This window comes from Caloenas nicobarica, chromosome 1 (assembly GCF_036013445.1).
Source record: "Caloenas nicobarica isolate bCalNic1 chromosome 1, bCalNic1.hap1, whole genome shotgun sequence".
Taxonomy (NCBI): Eukaryota; Metazoa; Chordata; class Aves; order Columbiformes; family Columbidae; genus Caloenas; species Caloenas nicobarica.
The window spans coordinates 142,040,746-142,056,043 of record NC_088245.1 but is presented as its reverse complement, the minus strand read 5'-3'; the positions used below and the strand labels follow the sequence as shown (position 1 = coordinate 142,056,043).

At 49.6% G+C, this 15,298-nt stretch overlaps 2 protein-coding genes across 5 annotated transcripts in view; one reads left to right on the top strand and one right to left on the bottom strand.

The window, feature by feature from the left end:
- Positions 1–12,402, top strand: part of BOC (BOC cell adhesion associated, oncogene regulated) — a 57,054-nt gene extending 44,652 nt beyond the window's left edge. The window contains exons 8-19 of one of the 4 annotated variants that reach the window (XM_065630350.1): positions 117–415; positions 3,150–3,312; positions 4,203–4,313; positions 5,427–5,633; positions 6,458–6,639; positions 7,729–7,834; positions 8,019–8,141; positions 8,813–9,034; positions 9,442–9,668; positions 10,259–10,338; positions 10,958–11,151; positions 11,730–12,402. In XM_065630350.1, the coding sequence (XP_065486422.1) occupies positions 117–415; positions 3,150–3,312; positions 4,203–4,313; positions 5,427–5,633; positions 6,458–6,639; positions 7,729–7,834; positions 8,019–8,141; positions 8,813–9,034; positions 9,442–9,668; positions 10,259–10,338; positions 10,958–11,151; positions 11,730–11,914 (2,099 nt within the window). In that variant the 3' untranslated portion in view covers positions 11,915–12,402. Of the gene's footprint in view, positions 1–116; positions 416–3,149; positions 3,319–4,202; positions 4,314–5,426; positions 5,634–6,457; positions 6,640–7,728; positions 7,835–8,018; positions 8,142–8,812; positions 9,035–9,441; positions 9,669–10,258; positions 10,339–10,957; positions 11,152–11,729 lie in introns of all 4 variants that reach the window. The other 3 variants (XM_065630349.1, XM_065630347.1, XM_065630346.1) reach the window with 3 other exon arrangements.
- A 1,416-nt stretch (positions 12,403–13,818) lies between these two features.
- The window catches only part of CFAP44 (cilia and flagella associated protein 44), a 43,583-nt gene continuing 42,103 nt past the window's right edge, over positions 13,819–15,298 (bottom strand). The window contains exons 33-34 of the mRNA XM_065652092.1: positions 14,656–14,790; positions 13,819–14,097 (exon numbers count right to left, since the gene is read on the bottom strand). Of these exons, the coding sequence (XP_065508164.1) occupies positions 13,819–14,097; positions 14,656–14,790 (414 nt within the window). The remainder of the gene's footprint in view (positions 14,098–14,655; positions 14,791–15,298) is intronic.

Genomic DNA, 15,298 nt, shown 5'->3' with positions numbered 1-15,298 from the left:
CTGTGCTGCATTGGGTGTGTAGTACCAGTCTTCTGAGATGTTCCAGGAGCTGGTAGTTCTGCTTTCACCGCAGGCTGGAATGGGCATTTACCTTGCCTCTACACCTTGTCTTTCAGGAGCTACACGCAACCCTGGGCGAGATGCCCAGCTGGGCTCAGCTCAGCCTCCAACACCACCTTCCAGGGACAGTGCCTTAAAGCTGCCCTTGGATAAAGCTGCACTGCCAAAGCCTGGGACGACCCCGCTGGCAGCATCTCCACAGTGTGCAGCCAACAGTGAGCTGGTGTCTCCAGCTGAGGCCCCCATCATCCTCAGTTCTCCTCGGACATCCAAGACGGACAGCTACGATCTGGTGTGGAGACCCCGGCCTGACAGCAGAGCCCCCATCCTCTATTATGTGGTGAAGCATCGCAAGGTATCGCTGTTTCACCCTGCTCCCATCTTTCCTCTGCGCCATTCCACAGACGGGCCGGTGGCCTCACTGCATGTTTTCACACCTCGTGAGCAGGTGTGTTGGGGCAGGGGCACCCATCGCTCACTGGTGGCACTGGTTGGTGGGACCTCTTCAGCTGGAGCCTCAGCCTGTTTTGCTGTGATGAGTACAGGCTGCAAGAGAAGGTTTGGTGAGCTGTCCAAGAAGAGCCCATAGTGGTCTCCATCTGCCTAAACACGCAGAGGGCCTATGCACACACAGGTATTTCCAGTCTGAAGAGCTCCCATTTCCCAGTTGTGTGCTTATATGAGTAGGAAGTCCCGAGAGCAGATTGTGGAGTGCCTTGCTCTGTAGTGCTCTTGTCTCAGCACAAGCCATGGGGATATCTCTGCCTTGAAAGGCTCAGGTTGCAGGACACAGACCGGCAGCCTCTCGCTGCTGCATGTACCTGACCAGCTCAGCAGCTTTGAAGCATCAGCGCTCGGTGACTGTGAGGAGCTGGCAGAGACCTGTCATGACCATGCCAAATCCTCTGGGAAGGTCCTCGACCACCGGTTTTATTCTGGAAACTGAAAGGCAGCGCTGTTGAGTGTGTCTCTGGGCTGGTGGCACGGCATGAGCACAGGGTGCACTGCTGAGCCCTGCTTGAGCCCAAGGGTGCACCCTCTGTGGTGCATCTCAGCACCACGGGCAAAGTGCAGGCAGAGCTGTAGCCCAGCAATTTCTCTAAACAAAGCAGCATTGTTGAGGTAAAAATTCCACTTTTAAGGTGTAGAGTATCTCTTCCCGTTTTGCTGGGGATAAGTGGGGAAAAAAGGAGCTTGAATTTATCTGTTTGCTGCTTGTATTTCCTTTGGGTAGGCAGGGAGTTGCAGTAGAGAGGCAGGTTTTGCTTTGGGGTTTGAGTATGTTCCAGATCTGGCATGGTTTGGATTCCCAGCCACTGCAAGGCACCGTTTTCAATTATATGTGAATATATATATCTACTTTCCTGGAATTGTTTAGTTTTGTGAAAATATGGTATAGTAGGAGTCTGTTATAATCCCTGCACATCCTTGATTTCTTTCTAAACAAAACTTAAGCTGAGGGTTTCAGCTAACCATCTCGTTAAAGAGCTCTTTAAAACAATGGCAGGAGATGGCCAACACAGGAACACAATAGGGCAAGCTTCAATAAAAACAAAAGATGCCAAAAGCATCACCAGACTATTGGCTCTGTTTGTCTGACAAGAAGAGATTTGTCCCCCAATGGCATATCATGTAACTACCAATTCTGCACACAATCTTAACTTGCAGGCTGGAGTTTGTCCATATTTTATTTGTTTTTCAGCGCTTCACCTGGAAGGGGCTGTAGGGCAGTGGAGGTCACCGTGGGTCACTGCAGTTTGCAGTAATATGTTTTCAGTGTAGTCCAAATTCTCAGCTGGAGACTCTTTCTTGGGATGCTTAAGGATTGTGTGGAAAGGAATTAGTCCAAATAACCCTTAAACTTGATTAGAGAGAGGCTCTTTCTATCAGAGAACCTTAGGATCAAGTTATATAATGATCTGGTTTTGACATCTCCAGCTGGAAAAGCTTGTGTGCTGAGAGGGAAGGAATCAATTCAGCAACAAATGAAAAAGCTCTTTGTGAAAGATGGCTATAAAGAAAGTACGATGTATTTGCACTGGGCAAGGGTCTGCTTCTCCTCTGGAAAATATCTACGGATGTCTCTTTTTCCCTGCTTTTACACTGCCTCTCAAATCTCAGCAGCCTGCAAGCAGACAGATGCCATGCAACCGTTATCTTTGTTTCTTAAGAATTTATCTTTTTCTTTCCTGGGTACTAGCACTCTTCAGGGCTCCCCTCCCTGGCCTCACAACTCTGCAGGCTGGAGAATAAAAATAAAACGAGGCAGGCATTAATCAGTCAGTGTCAAATGCTTGGAGAAGATGAATGATACAGCAGAGTCTTGGCATTTCCGTTTTGTCGCGTTGCCTGCATTGCTAATGCTCCTTTCGGCACCGGGTCACTTCAGTGTCCTGCCTGTTTGCCTGCAAAAATATTATCCTTGCAGCTGGGGAGAAAGAGGAAGGTCCCACCTTCCCTCCCCCTCTTCATAGGGCACCAACGAAAAATGAACCGTGTTTCCAAGCCTTTCTGGGGGCCATGGCCATACAGGGTCTCTTCCCTGCAGAAACCTGTGCTCAAACGTTATGGTTCATCGTTTCAGCCAGAATGTGCTGGCGGTGAGGCTGGATAAAACTGGATAAAAAGCTGTTAGTCAAATGATTTAGGTCCAGGTGACCGACATAATGTCCAGGGTACTTCATCCGATGGCAATGGCCAGTGACTAGATGAGCAGCTCAGCAGCTGGGCTGCAGGGGAGATTTGGCTCCTAAAGCAGCTTGAGCCTCAGGCTAATGCTGCCTTTTGTGGGCACACCTGCTCCAGAGCTTTACACCTGTTGAGGGACTGTGGTATCAGAGGGGACCTGCAGACAGGACAGGGCTGAGAAAACCTCTGGGGTCAAGAAAACATCTTGGTGCCTGGTGACTTGTCTTGCTTATTACTGAATCGCTCAGCTTTGCAAAATCAGGCTGGAGACACCTCCCTCCTTTGCAGGCAGGGAGGGCAGCCCTGGTTGATACACAACCTGTCACGAAAGCTTCTGAGCTTGGTGCAGGCGAGAAGCCCAGCCTGCCTCCAGCTCTGCAACGCCTGCCTTGGTCTCTCAGCAGGTCACCAACGCCTCGGACAGCTGGGCAGTGAGGGATGTCCCAGCCTCGCAGCACCGCCTGACCCTCACCAGGCTGGACCCTGGGAGCCTTTACGAGGTGGAGATGGCCGCTCACAACTGTGCCGGCGAGGGACAGACGGCCATGGTGACCTTCCGGACTGGTAAAGGTCAAACCTTTCCCTGGGTGTTTTGCTCTCAGTCAGGGGAGGGCCCCTCCGACATGTTCTGCCCCAGCCCTGAGGCACAGGCATCAGCCTCAGGACAAAGAGGCTGTTTCGGGTCTGGAAACCCATCTGCCCTCAGCTTAAAGTGACTTTGTCAGAAGGAAAAGTGGAGGGTGGGGTTGAAATGGGATGGGGGAAATCAGATCTTCCTCTGTGCCTGGGTTGGAGTAAGTCCCTTCCTCCCTCTGTGTCTCAGCTGGACACCTGCAGAACCAAAGAAAATAGGGATGGCAGGAGCTTGTTTAATCCATCCTCTGCCTGGAGGCAGGATCAGTCTGTGGGGGTTTTTCCCAACAGGTGTTTGTCTAATCTGTCCTTAAAAGCTTGTCCTTCACTAAAGGAAACTCTAAACCTTCCTATGCAGTCTGCTTGGTGCCAAGCTGTCTTTGACACTAAAAGGATGTCCCAAATGTCCGCGCTAAGTCCCTCTGTCCCTCAGCTGCTTTTCACGTCTCCAGCAGGTGTGGGGAATGGCTTTCGCTTTGTAGCAACCTTCCCCATGGTGGTGGGCTTGCTCACATCTCCCTTCAGGCCCTGGTCTTGTGCTAATTATCACCTTCTCAGGCAGAAATCTAGTAACATTTCAAGAAAACCAATTAGAAGTTTTAGAAAATTAAATATGAGGGGGACCTATTAACAGTTTAACAAACGTGCTGCTTTAGCTTTAGTTCCTGCCTGCAGGTTGAGTGCTTTGAACCTGTAAGGCCTTTTGAAGAGAGTACTTACCTCGGCATCATGGCTGGGAATATTGTCTTTGCTCATCACAGCAAAAATTAACTCCGGGCCATGTCTCCGTGTCATTGATGCCACCTCTCCCTTCTGCACAGGCCGGCGCCCAAAACCAGAGATTGTTGCCAGCAAAGAGCAGCAAATCCAGAGGGACGACCCAGGCACGAGCACTCAGAGCAGTAACCAGCTCGACAACAGCCGTCTGTCCCGTAAGGCCCACCCTGAACTGGACAAGGAGGGAGGGCGAGGGGTGCTGGATCTCTTGTTGGTGGCAATGGCCAGACCATGCTGGGGTTGAAGTCTCTGCTGGATAACACAAGACTGTGCGAAGCTGGGTGGGTGGTCTCTAGGTCCTGGTGAGGAGAGGTCCTTCTCAGACACCTCTGCCACTGCACTTGGCAGGCAGACTGTCTTAGGAGAGCAGGTTGATTCTGCTGCCTGTCCCCACCATTAATGCAAGGACTTGTCAGAAACTGTGTCTCTTGCTGAGTTTCACACGGAGGGTTCAGAAGGCCCTGCCCTGGAGTCTGCACATGTGCGGTGCACAGGAGCAACAAGCTGCCCATGCACCAGCAGGTGCTGGGGGAACGCGAGGGAGAAAGGGGAGACAAATCGCTGCAGGTCCTGGCCTCCTCCTCTCTCAGCCAAGCCCTGACAAGGGGCACTTAGTGCCCACTCTAGGGGTGCAGGGTGCTCCATTTGGGTATTTTGCTGTACTGGAGAAACATTGGTTCCTTACTGGTTAATCCGATCCATTGCTTTCCACCTTGCGTCTGCCACTACTATTATTCACCAGTGCCATTCCTCTTTCTGTGAAATTCTGCTTCGATCCTTATCCTTTCCCCCCTCCCTTCAATCCCCCACACTTACTCATGTGTTGCGTTTTCTTTCATCTCCACAGCTCCATTCATCTCTTTCCCTCCCATCTTTTGTTTTCCTATCAAATTACATTTCTACAGTTCAGAACTTTTCCCTGTTTCCCCCTCAGCTGGTTCTTCTCAATCTGTCCTGTTTTCATCTCTTACACTCATCTGGCCCTGTTGTCAGCCTCCCTGCTTCCACATCAGCCAGGACTTTTGCTATGTCTCCAGGCCTGCATCCACACCTCTCACTGCTCTCCCTCCCATGATGGGCATACACTCCTCAAACCTTATCTCATCCTGCTTGAGTTGGGAGTGGAAATGGAGCAAGAAGCAAGTAAAAGATGTTTACAGGGCACAAACTGAAAGGAGTGAGGAGGGTGCCAGCTCTAATGAAGAGACAGAAGGAAGAGGGTGAGAGGAGTGTGTTTCATTTCCTTATGTCCTTCTGTACCTGTGCAGCTCCAGAGGCACCAGACCGTCCAACCATCTCTGTGGCATCAGAGACATCTGTGTACGTGACTTGGATCCCCCGTGGGAATGGCGGGTTCCCCATCCAGTCTTTCCGTGTGGAATATAAGAAATTGAAGAAGTTGGGAGACTGGGTCCTGGCCACCAGTGACATTCCTCCCTCTCGCCTCTCTGTTGAAATCCCAGGCCTGGAGAAAGGTAGGCAGGTGTTCTCTTCCCTGCTTCCTGGAGGTCTGTAGGAAAGCTGTGCGGTCCCTGTAGGATGGTCAGCCATCTGTCACGTCATGCTCAGCCCCGGCATGTGCAAGCAAAACAAAGCATTCCCAGCTCCAGCCTTCGGTGCATGGGGAAAAGCTGCAGATGCTTCTCCAATTTCTCCAGCTGCAAAGACCAGCATAGATTTGACCTCTCTCAGGGAGGCTTGTGCATGCTGTATTTTCTGTCTTACAGGATAGAGTTACTAAAGGCATTTGTTTTTGCCATTTACTAGACAGGCCAGAACTTTCCTTAGCCACAGGCAAGACAGATGGGCACACAATTCCCATTGCACTTCACTGGAGAAAAGACAGCATCACTGAGCTGGACAGCTTAAAAAGGCAACATGTCTACCCCAACTTAAATACAAGTAAATGTTTTGGTAAAAATTATTTAGGCTTTGAGCTTTTAACTGATGTTTGTGTAGTTAATTTCCGTATAGTAGAGGAAGGATGCCTTCCCATACCTGCTTTTGGGTCAGAACATCCTTTCAGGCACCTCTGAATCTACCCACACACCTTCCAGAACTGCTGCCTGACCTCCAGGCCATCCAGACAAGAATTGGGGAAGGCAAAAAAAGCAGGGTGCATCTAGCACATGGCTGAAATCTGGCTATTCAGTGTTTGTACTTCGATCAAAACCTCTGTGTAGGCTCTCTGCCTTCTGGAGAAGATGTAGCCCCTCTCTACAGCCAGGTCTGTGCTGACAGTAGAAGTCTCGGAAGACTCCAGTCTCTGTAACTCTTTTATTTCCCATTTTTCCCCTAGGCATGTCCTACAAATTTCGTGTCCGGGCACTGAACATCCTGGGAGAGAGTGAGCCCAGTGCGGCGTCTCGGCCATATGTGGTGTCTGGGTACAGCAACCGAGTCTACGAGCGCCCTGTGGCCGGGCCATACATCACCTTCACAGATGCCATCAATGAGACCACCATCATGCTGAAGTGGATGGTAAGGTTTGTAGGGGCGGAGATCTCTTGAGTGTGCAGGAGGCAGGTGTGTGGGTGCTACTTGCCCAGCTCGCATGTCTTCCAGGTTACCACACTGGAACCTGTCACCAGCACAAATGGATCTGGGATCCAATAGCTCCCTCCAGCAAAGGAGGGCTGGGCTTGGGGGAAAGTCAAAGAGCCTAGGAAACCCTTTTTGTCTGAATCCAAGATTGTAGCCAGGAGGCATTTCAGTGGATAGCCTCAGGGTCTTGACTAGTTTGTTCAACAAGCACAGTTCAACAGCACACAGGGCAGCTGCTTGCTCTCCTGGCCAAATTCCTGGAATCCATTAGCACCTCTGTCTGTCCCAGTAGTTTCCAACCGATATGTCCTTCACTCTCACTTGCTGAGTAGCAGTCCTAGATGCTGATAATCATTTACAGCAGTCCCCTCCAGAGGATTTTTAGAAGTGGGCAGGATCTTTGGATCACAAGCCCAGATCCAAGTGTTTCCAACACTTATTCAGCTTATTCGGAGGGATGCATTGCCCTCTTCTCTCTTAGCTGCTTCTAGACAGAAATTGCTATAGAGCAGAATGGGCACTGGTGTTCATTTACATGCAGACAGTAGCTGATGAGATACTGGTGAAAAACAGCAAGTACACACGGAGCTGGAATGATACTGCCCTGGGTGGAGGTGGAACAGAAACACAAGACTTCTGCAGTCACTGGTTCATGGTAAGATGCAGTTTGTCTGGAAGCCATGAGCCTACAGGAGTCACAGTGAAGGTGTAGTGGTGTCATTTGAGGCATTTTTTCTCTGAAGCACTGGCTGTGGCTGCTGAGAGGGAGCAGAGTACTGGATGCGTGGGGGGACAGGACCAGGATCATGGCTTGTCTGTTACCTGAGAGCAGCAAGATGTGAGAGTATAAAATAGCACTGAGTTCTTGGAAGGAAGCTCTTACTGTGCAAACCAGTGGCAACACAAGGAAGATTCCCCTGCTGGATCTTCCTCCTGACCCATTCCGTTTATCCCCACTGCTCCTCCCCACCTTGTACAGTATGGAGCACAGACATTTCTGCTAATTGCTGCTCTCCCCCTCCACAGTATATCCCAGCCAGCAACAACAACACTCCCATCCATGGTTTTTACATCTACTACCGCCCCACTGACAGTGACAACGACAGCGACTACAAGAAGGATGTGGTGGAAGGTAGGAGATACTGGTCCCAGCTGCTGGTACCTCCTGGGAGAGTACACAGCCGGAAGGAACCCTATGCACAAAGGGCAGCTGCTGCTGCTGTCCAGGCCCGCTTTAACTAGCACTGCTGCAGGGCTGGGCCAGCTGCGTGTTCCCCAAGAAAGCTAATGGCACTGTGTGTTTGTTCCCTCCTCAGGAGATCGGTACTGGCATTCCATCAGCCACCTGCAGCCAGAAACCTCCTATGACATTAAGATGCAGTGCTTCAACGAGGGTGGCGAAAGCGAGTTCAGCAACGTGATGATCTGTGAAACCAAAGGTAACCGGCTTCACAGGGCACCTCTGGGAGTGCAGCCTGCTGCCTTCCCTGCCTGCAGCTGTCAGAGCACAGCAAGGCAGGCACCATCCCTGCCCAGCGGCGCGTCATCCAAGCTCAGGCAAGGTGATAGAGGCGGCACTGGGGAGGAGAGATGCATACATTTGTTGATGCCGCTGATCAGTATGTGTCGGTACACACACCAGTGTTCATAGACACCTTGTGCAGAGTCCGCCACGGTTTGCCTCAGAGAAGTAGTTACCTTTTGTTTTCCTAAGTATCACACAGATGGTCGCTGGAACCAGAAGGGCTAAGTTTCCCTTGCTGTGCCAAACTCCTGTGTTTGGTTATAAGCAGGTCCCGTGTTGTCTTCTAAGCAGCTGCACTGTCTTGGTAGGAACAGCATTAAGTCCAAGTGTGTGTTTTGGAGAAGCTAGTTTCCTTTTTCCTTTTGCTTTAGCAGCCAAAGACCCTGGCAGATATGTAAGCCAAGCACAGAGGACTCGTCTCTACTGCAATATGCATCAGCCTAGGAAATACTCTGTCATCTAGGAGCACTTCTTCAAAGCCACCATCGAAGTCTGTCTAGTCCACAGCAGCAAAGACACCCCTGGAGCAGGCTGCTATTCCACCGTCCGTGTCCGTGTCTAACCCTCTCTCTCTTCCCTTTGCAGCTCGGAAGTCTCTTGGTCTGCCTGGTCGTCTTCCACCCTCCACGGTGGCCCCTCAGCAGCGTCCCCCACTCAGTGGTGGGCACAGTGGCCTGGGGACAGGAGCCATGGTGGCCCGTTCCAGCGACCTGCCATACTTGATTGTAGGCGTTGTGCTGGGCTCTATCGTACTCCTTATCGTGGCTTTCATCCCCTTTTGCCTTTGGAGAGCCTGGTCCAAGCAGAGTAAGGGTTCTTTCTTGAGGGCTGATTTACAAGATGTGCTCTGCCCTGTGGGTTAGATCTGACCCTGGGTGTAGCTGGGTCAAAGACCCAAAATGTGAGGCCTGCACTTTGTGGGAAACAGGGAGAAGGTGGGCAGAGGGTGAGTCTCAAATGTCCTGGGGAACCCCATAAGGACAAAGGCCACTGTTTGTCCCTTGTTTAGAAGGAACCCTGGGACTAGACCAGAGGGAAAGGGGCACCCCCTTTGCTTTCATGTAGGGCACCTTTCCACCGTTTGTCTCCAAGGGTGCTTTGGGTACCAAAGTAGCTGCCTGATAGGACAGCCTAACACTATTCCTGCTGAGCTTCAAGAAGCTCAACTTTACCTCAGATTTTAGCCTCAGACTTGTTTTTTCTTCCCTCCGCAGAGCAAACCATTGACATGGGCTTCCCAGGAGCTGGGCTGCTGGTATCGTCCTGCCAGTACACCATGGTGCCTCTGAGGGGCATCTCTGCTCCTCGTGCCAATGGCCATCCCTACATTAACGGGCAGCCCTATGCTAACGGGGCACATCTGAATGGCATCTGCCCTTCTGCAGGAGTGGGGTATGCAAGCACCAAGCCCCGAGATTACAGTCCAGATGAAGTGCCACAGGTATGTCCTCACCTGTGGTGAAAAGTTGGTTTGACATGAACTAGAGGCCATGGTTGCAGGGAGAGGACTTCTCCAGACATAGCTGGCCCCCTTGGCAGCATGTAGAAGTGGCAAGACTGGCTTAAAAGAGATTTCCCATTTGCAGTTGAGTCTGAGACACAGGAGGAACAGGAAGGTCTGTGAGACACTGAAGAGGTGGTTTCTTGGGGCAATGGCTCTAAGTATGGAGGAGGCAGTGAGCAAAGGCTGCTCTTACGGGAATGGTTCTTGTTTCTCCTGAGCAAAGCTCACAGGGGCTGACAAGGCTGAGGACTCTGTATGTGCATAGTAACACAGGCAAAGGCAGTGTCACAGCTGAGACTATATATATTGGTTATCATCCCCTATGATTCAGCAGTAAGCATGACGTGTGCTTTTCAGTGCTCAGTTGCACTGTCCTCTGTAGCAAAAGAAACAGTTTCAGCTTTCTCTGTCTTCTGTCATAAGAGCTTCACTTGTCTGCCCAGTGGCTCTGGCTCCCAGATCAGCACCAGCCTCTTAATGCTGCCGTGTGGCATTGCTCTGCTGAGAATCCTTCTCTTTCCTTCCAGTCACACGAGGAGACCAACGCCTTGCTGCAGGCGAGAGTGCTGCACAACGGGAACGCCCAGCAAGACTACCAGCCCTCCAGGTTAGTCCTGGCTTGTGGAGGAGGAGAGTGGCACAGTCCAGAGGGTCCCACAAGACTGCATGTTCACAAAAGCTTTCCCTTGCCATGCTCTCATCTGTCCCGATTCACTTGGGAAACAAATCCGTGTGCCAGCACTAGGCCATCTTGGTCTAAATTATCTTTGTACAGCACATTCTTCTTATGATTTGAGGGAGGGATAACTTAATTGTAGAGATGGCCAAGACCTACTTCCCCCTGCCCCCTTTTCCTCCTGCTCTTAAGTGGGAGGCTGAAAAGTAGGATGAGAGAAGCTGATGTCTATGACTGGGTGCTGTTAAACAGCTGCACCCAGAATTGTGGGTGCTTTCTGTCTCGCTGTTCAGACATCATTACTCCCATGCTCGCCAGGAGGCACTACTCCTCCCAGCTCCTGTGGCACTCGCTAGATGTTGAATCATGGATACCAGGTCACATCACCTCATTCCCATCCCAAAAGGACATCCCATTTCTGCTCTTCCCCTCATTTTGGAATGCTCTGTGTAATTGCATTGATGCAGCTGGCTGACATGTTACATAGGCCATGTTTTTCGAGGAGGAAATATATGTTTAAAGTGCTAAACCTCTTTGTCTGCCTTCCCAGATTGCCTAACTCGAGAACAGAAGACAGCTCTTTCCTCTACAGTCTCCCAGATGACTCCACTCATCAGCTTCTTCAGCCACAAGATGACTGTCCTCACCTTCAAGAGCACTTTGTTGGTCTCCGTCATCCAGTGATAGGCAGCAAAGTGGGAGGCCCTAGCCTGGATGCTCGACGGGATGCTCTGTTCCACCAAGGTCAGTGGTCTGGAAAATTACCTGCTTGCATTATCTCATCATAGGCTGATCTTGAAGGGAGATCTCACTGTAGAGCCTTTCTGATGGCTCTGTTAGTGCTTCTGCGGTGCAAGGACAGTTTTAGCACTGTACAGAACAGCAGCACAGAAAGGCCATACTAGCAGCTGAAGACTGTAAATTGCCTTGGTTCTGGAGGACACATTTCTCATTTCTCCAGAAGCCTGAGCTGTATGCTGCTGGAAGGGCACATACCCACCTCCAGGTGCAGAGGTGCTTTCCTTTAGTCCTCTTTAATTTTGCATTTTCCAGACCGCCAGTAAAACAACAAGGTCCCTGAAAAATTATGTGAATCCCTCTCCCTAGGACCTGATCCATTTATCTACCCAGGTAGCATGGATCAAACTTGCTGTGCACAAGCACAGGATCAAAATCCCATGTCACCGGGGCTTTCAGAATGTAGGTCTTCCTCTTTGATCAGAGTACCTGCCCTCATAAAGTAGACTGTTGACTAGAAAGCTACTACAGCATCTGTCATGTCTGGATGCATTGTAATTGTTTCTTGCTCCTTTCCCTTTCAGGAAGCCCTTGCTGCCTAGGCCTAGTGCCAGTTGAAGAGGTAGAAAGACTAGATTGCTGCCAATCCAGAGGAGATCTCCATCCCCAGAATTCAGTGATTGCATCTTTGGGTCAGGACCTACCAAGACATCTGAACAGCAGCCCACCACCACTGAGGCCCTTAGAGACTCATTCTCCCACCAGCTAGTGACCAAGCTGCCTTTTGCAAAAGACTTATTTTAAAGAGAAATAGAGAATGGGTATTTATTTTTGTATAACACCCCTATTTATATATTTATGCACTTGTATATAGATGTATATGTGCCTTTTATAATGCTATGGAGACAGAAGGCATCCTCAGCAAGGTCACAGGAGGGCCCAAGAAACACGGCAGCAGCTATCCGTGGCACTGGACTGTTCTTCAGAGCACAGGAATGAAACAGCAGCACAAGAGATGTCACAGGACATGGGTCCACACAGAGCTGCCACCACCCTCTTGCAGTGAGGCCTTCACGAAAGACACCGCTGTCAAAAAGGTCTTTTCTTCTCCCCTACAGGAAGGTTTGGCCCAGGAACACACTCCTGTGCATGGACTGGAGTTATGCACTCTACCTAATCAACTTAAACAACCCTTCACATACACGCCATCTGCAGCCGCTTATCTGTAAAGACAAGCCCACGCTTTAACATCTAAAATAAAGGCTTTAGTCATTTCTGTGGTGGGCTGTATGCTAAATCCTCCCACAAAGGTACCTTCTCTTTTTTACTTGCAGACATACAGCAAGCAGGACACCTGGGGAAAGGTGGTATTTTCCTGCAGTCAAATAGCCACTGACATAATTCTTCTTTTCAGGAGAAGAGAGACAGCTGCTACCTGTGTCAGTTCAGTGACATAAAACTTCTAGTGAGGAGCACAGCGAGATGAAATTTTCATTCATCTCCAAGGACAGCTGCGAGAGTTTGGTGATGGGGGGAGAGGCAGACAGACACCCAAATCTCTGCAAATTTTGTTTCCTTATCTCCCACCCCCCATCCTGTGGTTTTCCAGCCTCAAAAGCTTTCAGCATCCATGCCTGTAGGTAAGGGTGGGTTTTTCCCCTTAAGGAAAAAGAGGATGCTCAGCAACTTCATAGGAACCCACTGTAAAAAAAGCTGCACAGGGACCTTTCATTCAATTGTGTTTGGCCCAGCAGGGGCAGTTCTTGTGCCTGGCTGGGATCTGGTTGAGTCCCGACTGAGCACTGGCAAAAGGCAGGGAGTTCCAGGGAGGAAGGGCAGCTGCAGGTTGTTCAATCGATTTAATTAAAAATTAGCAACAAACCCACAGCCTCCCCATGCACCCCCAGAAACTTTGCACTAGAAGAGCAATGCAACATGACCCCTCAGCTTCAGGTATGAAGGAAGTTTTCACAGTAAGGCAGGGTAAGTGCTGTAAATGGTCACACACTGCCACCATACCAAATGTCAGGGGCAAAAAATAATAAAACCTGAAAACATACAGAACCTGGCATGCTCTCACTTGGATCAGGCAGGTACAAGCCAGTAGAACTACAGGCTGACTTTGTACTTGCTACACTTTCTACTGCTACAGAGCAGAGGCAAAGTGGGAAAGTATTTGATTTCCCCCATGCCCACCTGAGCACTGTAGGCCCTGAGCAGAAATGTCCCTTTGCTTTCTGCAAACAAACACCACTTTTCCCTTGACTCTAACTAGCTCAGTCAGCAGAGAAGTGCTGTTGCTGCCAGGATGTTCAGCAAATCACAAAGCGCACCCTTCAAAGCAGACCTCTCTTACCATTTCTGAGAACACAGGTGTGAAAGCTACATTTGCCCATGTGAAACTCATATCCAGCTTTCAACAGCCACTCTCTGAAGAACAGACATACGCATCTGCACACACGCAGGGCTTCTGCCCAGTGCAAATCTCTGCAATGGACAGATAACAGCATTCACGGGTTGTATTTGCACTTTTTTATTCCATATCTGTCACTACAAGTCATATTTTGTTAGAGGAAACAATTATAACTCTTTAGAACTAAACCTCTGTATAGCCAAAATGATTTGTTTCACACTACCAGGTATGACTACCACCACAGTTAACCATGTCCATTTTTAAGGGAGACTTGGACTGCTGATTACTATTTCTGGTGTTTGACCAGGGAACGATGTCGTTGGTGTCTCCGAGTCCTGTGGTGCTGAAGTCTGTAGAAAGAGGCACTCATCTTTTCTGCTAAGGGGAGGGAGTTGTCCTCTAAAGCACCCATCTGTTCCGTTTAGGAGATGGATTTCTTCTCTTAGGAGGGCTGCATCATGAGCCATGCGCTTGACCCGTGACTCCAGCTTGGCCTTCCTTTTTATGTCAGTAGTTTGGGGGCCATGAAATTCTGCTCCCTGTAAGCAGAAGAAAAAAAATCTCTACTGTCAAACATTGGAGAATGAACGGTGGAAATTTATTTCAAGCAGGAAAGTGAAGCTTTCCAAAAGGCAGGACAGCTTCATGACTTTTCCACTCCTCAGTCAGAACTACTTGGAAGTCAGAGTGAGGGATCACTAACTTAGACTCGGATTGTCGCAGGTGGCTGCCTTATTCCCTAACACAGAGCAAAGAAAACATTTAATTCATTTGGCTGTTTCCATGTAATAAAGGAATAATTTTTACTTACTGCAAGATGTTTTTTAATTAGAAATGAGTTTGTTTCAATACTACAAAGCAGCTAAGCAAGAATTACGGAGAAGCTCAGGTATGGCCTGCTTCAGGATCAGCTCATTCATCTCCCTTTCTACAAGATCTGGAGCAGCCATTCAGCCTGTGCCACTCTGCAATATTAGCCTGAACTGCTGACTGGAGAGCAGGATGCGACACCCGAGAGCTGGTGAGGGCCAGATGATCCATTGCCCATTTCTGACCAGTCCCAAACCTGCAGGTAGTACAGTCACTAAGAGGCCTACCAGATCATTCTTTAGTGAAGTCAGCTCAGTTTCAAGTTGCTGCGTTTCAAAATAAAACTTTTCCAGCTGCTGCAGCTTGCTGGTGTTTTCCTGTGTGAGTTTCATTAGCTGCTGCTGCAGGTGTAAGATTCTTTCCTAGAAATATATAAAAGGTTGAGCTGGGATGAGAGAGGACAAAAAGTGTGAAGCGGGGAAGAAGTGCAAATCACAACATAAGTGTCACAGAAGAGAGGTAAACAACAGACTGATCCTGCATACACCACCTGATCCCACAGTAACTTTAGTGCAATCCATCATAGTCTGGTTTTTTAAATACTGCAAATGCCTAAGTAGGTAAAGCAGTTAGGCAAAAGTGTGGGAAAGAGAAAGCCATTAGGTACATAGTACTTCCATATGTGCCCTGTGTAAGAGCAGCGTAAGCGTGTTGCTTGTTTGCACCACAGTAGTTGAGCCTTAGGCCCCAACCCAGAGAGACACATGAACTTCAGACTGCACAGACCAGCACCCCAGGCATGAGTCAGGGCTGCTCTGTAAGCAAATAATTTGTCACCAAAGGCGGCGGGAGGAGGTAGTAAGTGCCAAATGTCAGCTGAAAACCAAAGGAAGGCAGTCTGGAAGAACTTAACATGGGGACCAAAGCAGA